This window comes from Idiotropiscis lumnitzeri, chromosome 15, assembly GCF_059441095.1.
Source record: "Idiotropiscis lumnitzeri isolate Australia: NSW breed Sydney's pygmy pipehorse chromosome 15, RoL_Ilum_1.0, whole genome shotgun sequence".
Taxonomy (NCBI): domain Eukaryota; kingdom Metazoa; phylum Chordata; class Actinopteri; order Syngnathiformes; family Syngnathidae; genus Idiotropiscis; species Idiotropiscis lumnitzeri.
Window position 1 is genome coordinate 14137538 of NC_142405.1, and position 14090 is coordinate 14151627.

Below are 14090 nucleotides of genomic sequence, written 5' to 3' on the forward strand. Positions count from 1 at the left end.
CCCGTGCACGTGCTGTAAAAACTGTGTAGGAACTTAATTTTTGTGCCAGAGCAAGTCTATTCCAGTGTATTTGGGGCCGTGTTGTGCCAGTGTTCGAATCAGCCTCTGACCGACACATCTGCTAATCTGGTGACGGAATGTAGTCTGCGCTCAGCGTAAAAACGGGAGCATTGTCATTCTTAGGCCTTGGCAGCGAGTTTGTGAATTCCGCATACCTGCTGCGCGTCAGGGAGCTCTCCGGCTGCACCACCTAGGGCATCTTGCAATTTGGTGACCAGAAGTAGACTCAATTTTACACTGCTTAAACGTGGTCTATTTTGCAGCGCAGGTGGTCTAACGCGATTTTGGTGTGTTTAATCGAGGAGGTGGCTCCCAGATGCGTGCGTTAGACAGCATGTTATTTCATTCTTAAATATAACAATCTTCAGAATCAATTTTGGAAATAACTACATCGAATGAATAATAATAATCATCTTAAAATATTTTAATACCCATCCCATCACTCTTGGGGGCAGGTGGGGGTCTTTCACACACGGACGCATGATCGGGAGGTGCAAGGCGGTCCCCAAATGCCTACGTCACACACGCCGCCGACTACATCATCCGAAAGGGGCGATATTAAAGTTTACTTGGCAATGTCTGCTCCAACTCCGACGAGCCTAATTTCTGTTTCCGCATGGCAGGCACGGCATACTCAGGTGTGCTCTCCTTACTGCTCTGATTTTGATGCAAATTAAGGTTCCAGCAAGGATTTCTCTGAGAACACTACATTTCATCCCACAAAGGTGCAAAGGCCCCATTACACCCAATTCTACCACCGCAGACTCTAGCATTACCCCCCCCCCTCAAAAAAAAAAAATCAAAAAACCTCCACTCATGCGTACAGTGAGACTGCGCTTAGCCAAGACTTACACCTGGGATGAAAATAGCGCCCCATGAGTGCAAAAATGAAGGGATGACGTGGGATAATAAATTGGTGGAATATTGTCTCTTGGGGCAAATTAATTAATAAGTTGATTAAATAAACCCAAATATTCACTCTTCATTTTCAGGATGTGCAATATTTGCATTCTGGCAGGAGATACTGGCCCAATACTCATGCCAGGGGGAATGTTTGGCAGACCTCTACCTACTTAGTGTATTACAGCTACCTCTTCACCAATGACAGCAATGCAGCAATCAGTTGCCTGTAGGACTGCAGTGGTGCAAGGTGGAAGGATGGGTTACTTGTCTGCTGCTGTTCTTCGTGCAAGCACACAGACATGCTTTTTCATGTATTTTGATGGAAAAGTTGGCTTGTAAATATATTTTAGACAATTTGGGGGCATGTGTTGCTCTTTGCGGAGCTCTGTTAGGACAGGAGAAGTAACTCTTCTCAGTTTCCATTCACATCATTGTATTGTAGATATGCATTAGTCAGTGGGTCATGCATTACATCACCTTTTCTTTTGAAGTTTAAAGGAGTCATTAACCAAAGCGCACTGAGAATTGATGGCCAATAAAATTTTGTTGTGCACCCAACAATTTGAAATACTGCAGCTTATGAAGGTGAATTGAGACGTAATCTATAGATTTATAATGAAAAATTTATTTTTTCATGCCATTGATCTCCTTATGTTGCACCTGTCACCCTCCTGATTCAGTGCAGTGTATAGATTTGCTTGATTGGTTAAAGTTGGTTGGTTAGTTGATCATGACTGAGAAAAGACTTTGGAGTGAGATGAGGCATATAAAGAAAAATCAATTTGGAAGGACAAATAAAAGGTCAGTATCTACATTGTTATTTTTGGAGCGTACTATACATTCTGTGTGACACAATTACAATATGCTTAGATTCTAAGGTGAAACATGCAACAATTCATGGAACATAAACACCAACAGAGTGGAATGTCCAGGAATGAAAAGGGAATTCCACAGTAACATTATAAGGATATTGAGAGTGAAAGGACAAACAGCAATGGACATAGAACAGCTACAAGAAACAAGCTACATGTACAGTGCACTGCAGGTTGTCTCTCACATCATTGTTCCTCCACTGTGTGTGCAATTTAGAGTGTGCTGTAATCGGCGATGCTCGGGTGGGGATTAAACACCATTACAACTGTTCAACCAGACCATATGTTGTGAAGTCACCTTTATTCGCGTGGGGACTGTCTGCATTTATGCATTGTTAGAGTGCGTGCATGTGTGTGTGTGTGGGGGGGGGTGTTTGAGTGCCCGTACTGCAGTCTTAGAAAGGACGTCCCGGGTACTGCATCACTGCTACAAAAGAGAAGGTGACATCATTTTTAAAAAAAGTCGTTGAACCGCTGTCACATGATGGATTATGAGAATGTCTGCGTGATATTTTGAGCTATGTAGTGATAATAGTTTTTCTAATAAGTGTTTTCCCTTTGAAATAAAAAAAAAAAAAAACTGACAGTACATCACAGTTTCTCAAGGTCAAGGTCTCAATGGGCAATTGCTTGCCCATGCTCATTATTCCAAACACAGAAAGAAAATGTGCTCAATTAATATGTGAGGACAGTTACCGAAGGGCCTCAGGTTCAATTCCGTCATGGTGATATTTGGAGGGGGAGTAAATTAAAAACATCACACACTTCCTCACTGACTGCTCCAATGCATCACTAATGTATATTTTCCCCTGCACATTAGCTCCTTGGCTTGTCACCTATCTAGCTGCTATCAATGATCCCTGAAAAGGATGCCGTAGGTAACTTATTAGGCCGGGGTAAATAGAGGTCTTAGAGGTAACTTTCCACCTTAAACCTGTAGCAAGCACTTTGCCATGCTAAAGCGTTGTTACACCTGGCATATACATGTTGTTTCCCACAATTAACACAGTTGTTTCTCTTGCCAGTTATTGATTAAAACCATGTCCTTGCATACCAAAATAAACTGAAAGACTTGATTTAAGACACACAACAGTGGGGAAGCCACTGCAATGCAATGTCGTGTCCTCATGTGGTGACTTCATGGCATTGTATGAAAATAAAATTGACACAATTAAAGGCCAAATCAATCACTGCCTTCAATCAACTGGTGAAAACTGTCTCCCAAGTTCAGTGCCCTAAGATGAAGTTATAATGACTTTTGATAATGATAGTTTCTGTTTTCGCGGCTTCTCTGATTTGGTCTCTTTTATTTCATCTTCCAACACATCAAGTTTTATATTAGATTTGACTCTTATTGTTTGCTTAACCACTGGTTGGCACTGCTGTGCACATGATGAATAGTTCTTTATTAACAGGCTACTATATATTCTATATATAACTCATATATGTATGGTAGGGCGGCACGGTGGACAACTGGTAAGCACGATGGCCTCACAGTGCCAAGGTCGTGGGTTCAATCCCGGCTCCGGCCTTCCTGTGTGGAGTTTGCATGTTCTCCCCGTGCCTGCGTGGGTTTCCTCTTGGTACTCCGGTTTCCTCCCACATTCTAAAAACATGCATAGCAGGTTGATTGGACACTTCACCTTTTCTACCATTTTCAGCCATCAAGCTCCTTCAATAGAGATGATGGCCAAGGTGGATTGGTCTTATCCTGACTGTTTTCAGTCATTTTCAATGCGGACATTGCTTCTCCACAGATTCTTATACACAGGGAAGGAAGGGAGAATTTAATATTTTTCGTTCTCCTGCAATGTGATGATGCCCTGCATTCTAAGCAAGGAGTGGTTACAGTGATTTTCGGTCACATCATTTTTATTATATACTACAATTGTCTACAGTAGGGTAATCTGACACACCTCTGGACTGGTCTGGTTATTGCTGCTTCATGCTCCATTCTCTTCCTTCCACCCCAATAAGTCAACTACATCTTCACAACAACAATACGTTTATCCAGAGCTTCATTCCTGGCGTTAGCGCTATCGCTGGCAAGCTCGTAGCTGTTCAACTTGGTTCCGAATTTCAGCAGATTGTGCCTCTGCTTTGGTTAGCAGATCATGGCCACTCAGATCCTGCGTAGAGGCAGGTGTAGCTTTAGCCTTCGGGCTAGCTCTGGCGTCAGTTGCCTTCCGAAGGATCTTGGACATGTTTTGGCCAGCATGAAGTCAGAAGTTGAATTCTTTTACAGTGCCTCAACTATAGCAAGTAGTATGCCTCGAGATATACAATTTAAATAGCTGCTTTTAGCTTTGGTATAGTTTTGAGAATGAGTCCTCTAAAACACATCTTCATATGGCACCGCTCATACTGGAAGTCTTCTCACTGCTACCACCATGACTGGGGCTTATCCTTACTCCTGCATTTGTCCAGACGTTGTCACAATTTGAAAATAAAAGGCATGGAAAGCAGAAAGTTTGCCTGTTATAGCCTGACAACAATGCCAATTTTTTTTTATTTTTCATATTTTTACCATTTGTCTAAAGTGAATATTTTGGCTTTAAAGTTTATCATCAAAACCATTTTAATAATTTAATTCTTCTTATTTTTGTTGTTATTATTATTGGTATTATTATTTTCAAGTTCAGAATGCTCTGCCTCCCCTGTCTACCATGACCGCTCATCACTAATAATCTGTCTTTTTATTTCGGATCCACTTGACCATTCTAGCCCCCTCTCGTCCCTTTGCTTACAGTTTCTCTTCTGTCTCTTGCTGACTTGCACATTCTCCTACATATAATGCACTTAGGTAATTAGTATCTTCAGACTGCATGATGTTGTAGGTTTTCCTGTCACGATTGTCCAATACGCTATTCATATATATTCACTTACATGCTTTTTACAACTTTCCAGTAAATGAATCTGCTCTTTTAAGTAGTGGGGGTTAGCTAAAAGCTCAAATGTTTTGTCACAGCAGCATAATTGACTTTTGGCTACTCGGCCGTTTCAAATTGCCAAAAAGGGCAAAACAAAAGTTGCTTTAACACTAACTTCCTGGTAAACTGTTCAATAAGAGCCTCAACGCTACATCCGACATTAATTTGCATGACTAATTTTTGCTTTGGTGGACAGTTTAGAGAGAACTCAGTGAAGCAGGGCAATGCTGTGTCTCAAGTTTGCATTTACACTTTAACTTTGGTTTCACGTGTTCAGTGAATAGGATGCATGATCACATCTGCCTCAACTTATGGGACAGCGACAATTGCTTTGACAAAAAGGAATGTGGTTAACGATTCTCTGATATTAAATATCACACTCTGGCTGACCCTAGGTTGACCTATTCATTTCTGATTTCAACCCTTCAATCTACATCTGTACCTCTCACACACACACATTTCAGCAAGCAGTGAAAAAAACAGTTGACGTGGCCATTGGGAAAAGGATTGTTATTTGGCTATTGCAAACATCTTCCAAACTCATATACATTTTACTACACATGGGGACAAAATTATTTATACTGGGAAAACCCCAAAACGGTCACTGAAATCACTTGAAAGTAACAACAACAGTAAAAGAAACAATTCTTATCCTGTCGTGGGTATTAACAGTTTTGTGTTTTGGGTCATTTTTCTGATGAAGGAGTCGTGATGAGTGACTAAGACCAAATACAACAGAAATTTATGTTGACACGCAACGAAGTATGGAGAATGTCCTTTGGAGATATGATACAAAACTGGATAGTTTTGTGCAATGACATCAGTGACATGACGAATTTCCGGGATAAGAAGTGTTTTCCTGAAAATCATACAAATTTGCCATAAATAATAAATGATATGATAAGAGCCTGTGTCATTTTAGAATCAAGTGTTTCACATAGCGACCATCTTGATGTTGTTCTGTGTTTCTAGTGTTTATGCTAGCAGAAAAGGCCTTGCAATGCTGGCCCTGAAAGTCTTCCACGGGAGCATTCTAATAGAATGAAGAAGTAGTGTAAAACGAAAAAGTGGTAGAGAGGAATGAGGAATTAATGCAGGCAAAAGTAGAAGAAGTCATAGATGAAGACAATAAGTGAGAAAGCTTTAGAAAGATAGAGTAGACAGTTGTTGAGTTAAGCAGGTTGGGCAATGAAGATATAGGTCATGCTGTATGAATGACAGAAGCACGGGAATGGAATATTGTAGAGAAGGACCAGTGAGGAATGTGGGAAGCAAAACCAGGTTTTCCACTGTTGTATGTGTCATGTAGGATTAACAACTGGGAGTACGGTAAAAGGATTAGGATTAGGGGTTTGGGAAACTTTATTTCATAAACATCAAACTCCACATTCACCCTAGCACTCTTGGAAATCTGACTGTACTTGTTGCTGGCTGAAATGAAATCCTTCACAAGATTAAGCTTGTTAAAAAAGTGCACAATATCATGGTTTTTAAAGAATCAGCAGTATACTCTTGCTTCGTGTACTACATAGCACATCAACAACATTAGCACACTCAAATTTGATAGGGTTTAAAATCTTCTTATATGTAGTTTTTTTTTTAAAATAAAATCGGAAAACAAACATGTTCGTGAATGAGGCCCATTGTGAAGGTGACGATGAAGTCTCTGTATTGGTAGTCCAGATCCAGCTTTCCATCTGTTTTCTATGACACTTGCTCATATAAAATGACTGGTATAGGCGCATATACAATAGACAACATTCATGCTCACATGGATAAATGTGGAATGTGGAAGGATGTCGGAGTACCCAGAGTACATGTAAATAGAGCCTGATCTGAGATTCAATCCCAGTACCTCACGACTCTAAGGAAGACATACTAACAAGTACTTTAGGGTACCATCAATCGATGCAAAACAGGAAAATCAACAAAATGTTGACTGTAATGTTTTTGATGTAAAACATCTCAATTGGAACGAGATTCAAGGGAAAATCGGAGATATGTATCATTCTGTGGCTCCCTTTTAACATACTCGCCCAGCTAATCTGCGTGTGTTGGGGTGTGTTCGTGTGTGGGTGTGTGTGTGCGTGTGCGTGGGGATGTGTGATATAGAGAAAGTTTGTGGAACCAGGACAGCTCTAGATAGCGGTGTTAAATTAGACCATGGCTAATAAGCTGTGGGACTGAATGTGCTCTCTTTGGATTAGATGAAGACTTCATCTGTTTGTCTTAGTCGTTGACCTGACACATACTCATGCCACACCTCACACACGCGCCATTTGTGCACACAAGTATATATTATTATAATAAAATGGTGGAAAATATACATGACTGAATGCAAAAGCGTGAAAAGCAAAAAAACAAGATTACAACTCTATGTACTGATGAAAATTGAATGGAACCAATTTAAACAGGTTAACGGCATTTGCACACTGTACATCACTTTCCTCAACTATGTTTCTAATCGCAAATTATGAGTTAAAGTGCAATTTCATGGTGTGGAAATGACACACGCACATTGACAAAAGACATGATCTATTTTTGTGAACGATGTAAATCCTGCCCAGCAACGTGGGGGAGCTCTAGTCTTGCTAATTTTGCAGATCAGCGCAGGCCGGCGGAATTGAAAGAGGGATTGCGGTTGCGCCGCTGTGGGAGTGATCACAGCTGACTTAAGTGATGGCCAATCAAAGCGGCTTCTCTTATTCAATTGAAATGTGGTATGCTACTCATGTACGAGAGTCTTTACATACTGCAGCACACATCTGCTCATTGGTGTGCCCTGCATAACTGTGCCGCCCAGTGAAATTATTTAGAAATTGGATAATGATGATGGTAACAACAATAATAATGATAACTTGCTAAAATAATCGATTTTGATTTATTCAGAATGATATGCATCTGACAATCACCATTTGTTGGAGTTAGTTTGCTACGCCCCCAAAAATTTTTTAAAAATCACAATAGTCCAGCTGTCTCCTCTGCGCCAACTCATCATGTGGTTGGGCGGTGGCTCGGGAATCCCATTAGGATGGATCCCTGGTGAGATGTTTTGTGCACATCCTGCTAGATTCTAGCACTAGAAGGAGGTCCAGCTGGACTGGGAACACCGTTGGATCCCTTCAGAGGACCCAACATCGGATAAGCAGAAGACGATTTATGGACTGCGGGGAAAATGTACAATACTTTTATTTATTAATTGATTAATTATTGTAATATTTTTTAATTACAAGTTGTAATTTTAAGTTGCGAAAAATACTAAGGACAGGTTTATTTTAACCATATCAAATATTGATTTATACATTTATTTATATGGTTTGTGGTTGATAATACTGCTCTGCTCAGGGAGGGCATCAAGTATGAAAGTATTTTTTTAATTAGGTTGACAGACTGAGTTGTCGCTGCAAAAGAAATGCACAATCTCCAAATTCAACCCTTCCATGTAGCAGGATAATCGCTAACTCGCACTAAAAATGAATCATAGTGATTCAAAATGTAAAAGTGACAGATCTATTGTATGTATATTAAGACATTTTCTGGATTCAAGATTTTGCAGACAGATGTTCTTTAAACTGCCATTAATAACCGCAACACTGTTGATTTATTTTGTTGTATGATTCTGTACAGTGCGCTACTGTACTAGCATTGGACAGAAATGACAACTAACAAGTACCTGATGATGAATGTGTTAAAAGAGTATATTTTAGTATAGTTTAGATTGATAGAGTTGATATTTTACTGTCCAGATAAATACTCTATGATGACGGTTTTAGGATTTTTATAGTCTATTTTTGTAACACAAGATCCATGGAGAAATTGGCCTCAGCTCTTAGGGGGAAAACATCACTCACATACACATGCACACGCAAGGGGAAGAAGCATCTTACTGCAGCATATAAAAAGGGGTTGTAAGGAGAGAGAGAGCTAGAGAGAGAGAGAGAGAGACAGAAATAAGGGAATGAATGGTTGGGGGCAGGGGGATGCTGCAGCAAAAAAGGGATGGAATCACACACACACACACACACGCACCCCCACGCCCCCCCCCCCACACACACACACACACGCAAGCTTAATAGCTTAATACAGAAAAAAGCTTCCTGAAATACAAGGATGATTAACAAAAATAGAATACTGTACTTCGGTTACGTGTACGGTGTATATATATATATATATATATATATATATATATATATATAGATATTTCATCTTTCACGACTTTTATCCATCATTGCTATCTCGCTGAGTGTGCCGTAATCAATGGGTTTGCAGCAGTGAGGCAATTTGCACTAACATCATTGCTCCACCATCCAGTGTTATAGATACCCCCTAACGGCAGCTTTCTTGCATAACAGCTTCACATGGTGCAATGGCTCAGAAACGCAAACCTACTCTTGCGCAATGAACAAAATATTGAACACCTGAATGCAGTGTCAAGGCTGGAATGAGCCAAAGAAACTAATGTTCACAGATATGGCGCAGTTTGCCGTAGTCATTTACTATAAGATTACAGAGACAAAGATGGTTTGGAATTGGAAACACATTAACCCCCTCCCTTTTTTTCTCTCTCTCTGCAGTACGTGGCATTTGGTTCCCTCTTCTTCATCCTGCTCTCCATCTCTACATTCTGCCTGGAGACCCACGAAACCTTCTACACCATATACAACCTGACTGAGAACGTCACTGTTAGCAATGTGACACACGAAGAGGTACTTAGTGTTAATGTGACCATTGTGAACTTATGGATGCATATTGCATAAATGGTCAAAATCCAAAAAATGATTGGGCTCTTAAAATTCAGGTTTGTGCTGTTCATTAAGAATTATTTGACTTTTTACTGAATAAATGTATTTAGAGGCACATGCAACACACGTATACGCCACTTTTCACAAGTCAGTCAGAACAAAATTCTTGGACCCCTTTCGTTCAAGATAGAACCACTCACAGCCATCACAGAAATGTATAAATTGATTCATTTAATGTTTTCACTGGCATGTTTGTGTTAAAAATCAGTGTTATTATTTGTGTTGCTTCCACTCTACAGACAGTGTTTGAAGTGGTCACAGATGGATGGCTGACATATGTTGAGGGTGTCTGCGTCATTTGGTTCACAATTGAGGTGCTGCTGCGTGTTATCTTCTGCCCTGACAAAACAGAGTTCTTCCGCAGTGCCCTGAACATCATAGACATTGTGGCCATTGTGCCCTTTTACCTGGAGGTGGCACTTAGTGGCCTTTCCTCCAAAACAGCCAAAGATGTGCTCAGCTTCCTGCGTGTGGTTCGCTTTGTTCGAATTCTGCGCATATTCAAGCTCACTCGCCACTTTGTCGGTTTGCGAGTCCTGGGCCACACTCTGAGGGCAAGCACCAATGAGTTCCTGCTGCTCATCATTTTCCTGGCACTTGGGGTCCTCATCTTTGCAACCATGATTTACTATGCTGAACGCGTAGGTGCTGACCCGGATGATCCGACTGCTGGTGCCCACACAGACTTTAAGAACATTCCCATTGGTTTTTGGTGGGCAGTGGTGACCATGACAACACTGGGCTATGGAGACATGTTCCCGAAGACATGGTCAGGAATGTTGGTGGGCGCCCTCTGTGCCTTGGCCGGTGTATTGACCATCGCTATGCCTGTTCCAGTCATTGTCAATAACTTCGGGATGTACTACTCCCTGGCCATGGCGAAGCAAAAACTCCCCAAGAAAAGGAACAAGCATATACCCCGTGCACCACAGCCAGGCAGTCCCAACTACTGCAAACCAGATGCCCTCGCCATGGCGACCGCATCGCCGCACAGGCTAATGGGCAATGTTCTGGGGCCTGGCATGGTGGGATCTGGCAGCATGATGGGTGCTGGAGATTGTCCACTGGCACAAGAGGAGATCATTGAAATCAACAGGGCAGGTATGTGATCTACAGGAAAGTAAGTCTGTTGGATTTGTTAGAGCGACTGTGACTACTGTTCGTATATCATCCACACAGTCAAGTTCATGTATCATTCACATAGTCAATTATGATTTATAGCAAATGCTGTATTGCAATGACATTCTGCAGAGCACTGACCTCCGCCATCTCACCTGCCACTGTCACCACCTCTATTCTAAATGTTCTATTTACGGTATTTGCGTTCTCAAATTTCCTATTTTCTCTTTTTCTACTTCTTTATATCCTTCCACCCAGATTCCAAACAAAATGGTGATGCTGCAGCAAATTCAGCAGCTCTGGCTAATGAAGACTGTCCCACCATTGACCAGGTTTTGGGGGATGAGCGGAGCCCAGCCATCGGGGGTCACGGTTCCACCACCAGTCGCGAACGCTACCCGCACGATCGGGCCTGCTTCCTCCTGAGTGCAGGGGAATTCCAGCGTACAACAGATGGCAACGTTCGAAAAGGTAGGAGCAGCAAGTGGCTTTAGAAAAAGCAGGAGGTTGGCAGACTTTACGAAACAGCACGTTTCTTGATCCGTAGGGCTCTATTTTCATAGACAGCAGGTGACAATGCGCTGGATCTTAATTTTTGCGTGAAAGGCTTGTGCACGTGTTTGACAATTTGACAAACTGGCCTCGGACAAACTGTCCGTGCCTGTGCAGCACGAGGTGTGTTTTTGGAAATGCACCTACACTGAAAATTCGCTGCTAGAAATTCGATCTAAACCAGGCATCACCAAATGGTGGACCGCGGTCCGGATCCGGACCGACAGATGGTTCAGACCGGACCCATGACCATGGGTCTATGATGAATTTTTTTAAGGGCGCATTCCCAAACGTTGACGCTGCAATTCTAGTTAATACAGAAAAGGTGTCACTGATTTGAGCCAATCAAATCTTTTGTTTACGATCCACTGCCAATTGCGCAGCAGACCGGAAGAGAGTGCTGCTGACAGTATGCCTTGCTAAAAAGTTAGCAAGTTCGATGCGTGTTGTTTTAAATGTATGGACAGAGAAATTTAGTTTCGTTCTGGCTGCAGCAGATTCAAAACCAGTGTGCATCATATGCTCCGAAACCGTCGCAACAATGCGAAGCGCCACTACGAAACAAAGCACCGCCCTTTTGTGCACAGTTATCCGCTGACGTTTGAGGTGAGCGCACGCAAAAACATCGAACTTCGAGTGCTGTAAAAGAGATTTTTACATTTTCGTTTACAGCCCAGCGGCATGCAAACGAATGTTCACTAAAAGTATCATGGATTTTGGGGAAACATGAAAAACATTCAGTGATGGGGAAGTTGTGAAGGAGTGCTTAAATACGGTTGCACAAACATTATTTAAAGGAAAACACAAAGCCCAGATGTGTGAAATAATCTACCAAATCCCAATGGCCCTGACTCCGTTCCAACCCAGAATTAAGTCACTGGCAGGGCAGTCACAAACTAATTTTTCTCATTAAGAGAAGTTAAAAAAAATATTCAAAAGAAAAATTGGTGTCAAAGCTCATTTTGAATTAGTTTTTCATGAGGACTGCCATTTTTATTGATTGTGTACTGAACATGTTGACCTGTTTTCCTTGGATAATTAGGCTTTCCGTTTTTTTTTTTAGGCTGATCACTCTTTGATTTAAGAAAAAAAAGATAAAAGATGTTAACTCAATGCTTAGCACTTGATATATTTCTGCAGGAGATATTTTACTGTTTTTTCTGGAAGTGGCAAATTTAGGTTCCTGGAGCCACATTTTCTTGAATGTGAAATAAACGCCTTAGATTTGTTTGACTGGCAATGGTGTTTAATGGGAACATTGCTAAATATTTAGTATATAAGTGTGCGCTGTTGAAAATGACTAAATAATGAAACTATATAAAAATGTGAACATAGGCTAGGCATTCAGGGAAGTTGGACTTTGGTTCGGACCTTTTCATTTGAAGAAATTTTAGTTGTGGACCTCTGTGACTTTTAATTGCGCTTCTAAAACTTCTTAAACTTCTAAACTTTAGCCTGTTTTGACTACGCCTTTGATGGCACAAGCAGAAATTCATTCATGAATATGAGGTCAGCTGGCATCGGACCCTATGAATAATTGTAAAAAAATTTAATCATTTGACGCACTATTATTATTGTGTGAAGGAAGAGGCCTATTTGTGTTATTTTATTTCTTACAGTTTTTTGACCTACTCCCCCCAGTGAGCAACTGATGTCAATTCAGCAACCATATGCGATAAATTGAAATATTTTGAGATCATAATGATATTGAATTGACATCAAATTCCCACTGTGAGCCTCCATATTCATCCCCTTTCATTACCAATGGCACATTCAACATTACACATTAACGTTGTACCAATTTTAAATAAAAAATATTCAGCTCATTCAATTCACCTTGGGAAGGATTTTCATCACGACAGAAATTCCTGCTTACCGAAAATTCAACATTTTCACCATTTAAATACCCACAAAAATATTTGAAAAATTACTCATTTTAGTTTTTTCTTCAACAATCAATACAATTTTTGACCAATTCAAACTAGTCTGACTTGAAACCGTTCAGCTAATCTTACTAGTAAAAGAGATTCCTTTACAAAAATATTTAAAAAATTTGACAGATTCGAACAATTCAAACTTTTTACTGTTCAGCTTAGTCCCTAGCAATGCCAAAAATCCCCACTTACCCACAATTCAACATTTTCTCTCATATCAAAAAAAATTTATTTTTTTCAGCCTCTAATTTCTAGATTTTTTAACTAATTCAAATCATCATCTCTAAACTCTTCATACTATATAGGAGTACTCAATGGTGCGGCTATATTCGCCAAAACATTAGTTACACAATCTGAATCCTTGTCTGTAGGTCTCTCCAGTGGCACGATCATATGCCCCAGATTCTTGTCTATAGGCTTCCCAAGCGGGTGCTGAAGTGGACCAGAGTGGACGGAAGTTGCGTGGTAGTCTCCCCAAACATCTAAAATTAAGAGTTATCCTGGGTTTTCTCTTGTTATTCTATATCAAAAAAAATTTTGATTGAATGAAATGATCCAACTTCAAACTGTTCAGCTTATCCCTGCTGCAAAATGTCAAAATTTTCAATTAAAAGCTAAAAATTATTATACTTTTTTTGCCCCTTTTATTATTATTTTATTCATTTATTTTTTTGACCAACCATTCCAACTTCAAATTGTTCAGGTTATCTCTACTGCTCATGTATTTGTTTAAATAAAATATCCAAATTTTGTGGGGTTTATTTTGACAATGACGTGCAATTGTTGTTATTATTATTATTATTGTTGTTGTTAACATTAGCATTAGCATTAGTATTAGCATTATATGCACTTTTTCCAAATGTCTACTTTGTCCATGTCAAAAACTGATGTCTGCACTGTCGAGACTGTCAGTGCAAG

General features: G+C 40.4%; 1 protein-coding gene across 2 annotated transcripts in view; it reads left to right on the forward strand.

Annotated features, from left to right (window-relative positions):
* Nucleotides 1–14090, forward strand: part of LOC148323030 (voltage-gated potassium channel KCNC1-like) — a 56385-nt gene that overhangs the window by 27716 nt on the left and 14579 nt on the right. For both annotated transcript variants that reach the window (XM_088317722.1, XM_088317720.1), the window contains exons 2-4: nucleotides 9340–9471; nucleotides 9807–10668; nucleotides 10945–11157. In XM_088317722.1, the coding sequence (XP_088173848.1) occupies nucleotides 9340–9471; nucleotides 9807–10668; nucleotides 10945–11157 (1207 nt within the window). The remainder of the gene's footprint in view (nucleotides 1–9339; nucleotides 9472–9806; nucleotides 10669–10944; nucleotides 11158–14090) is intronic.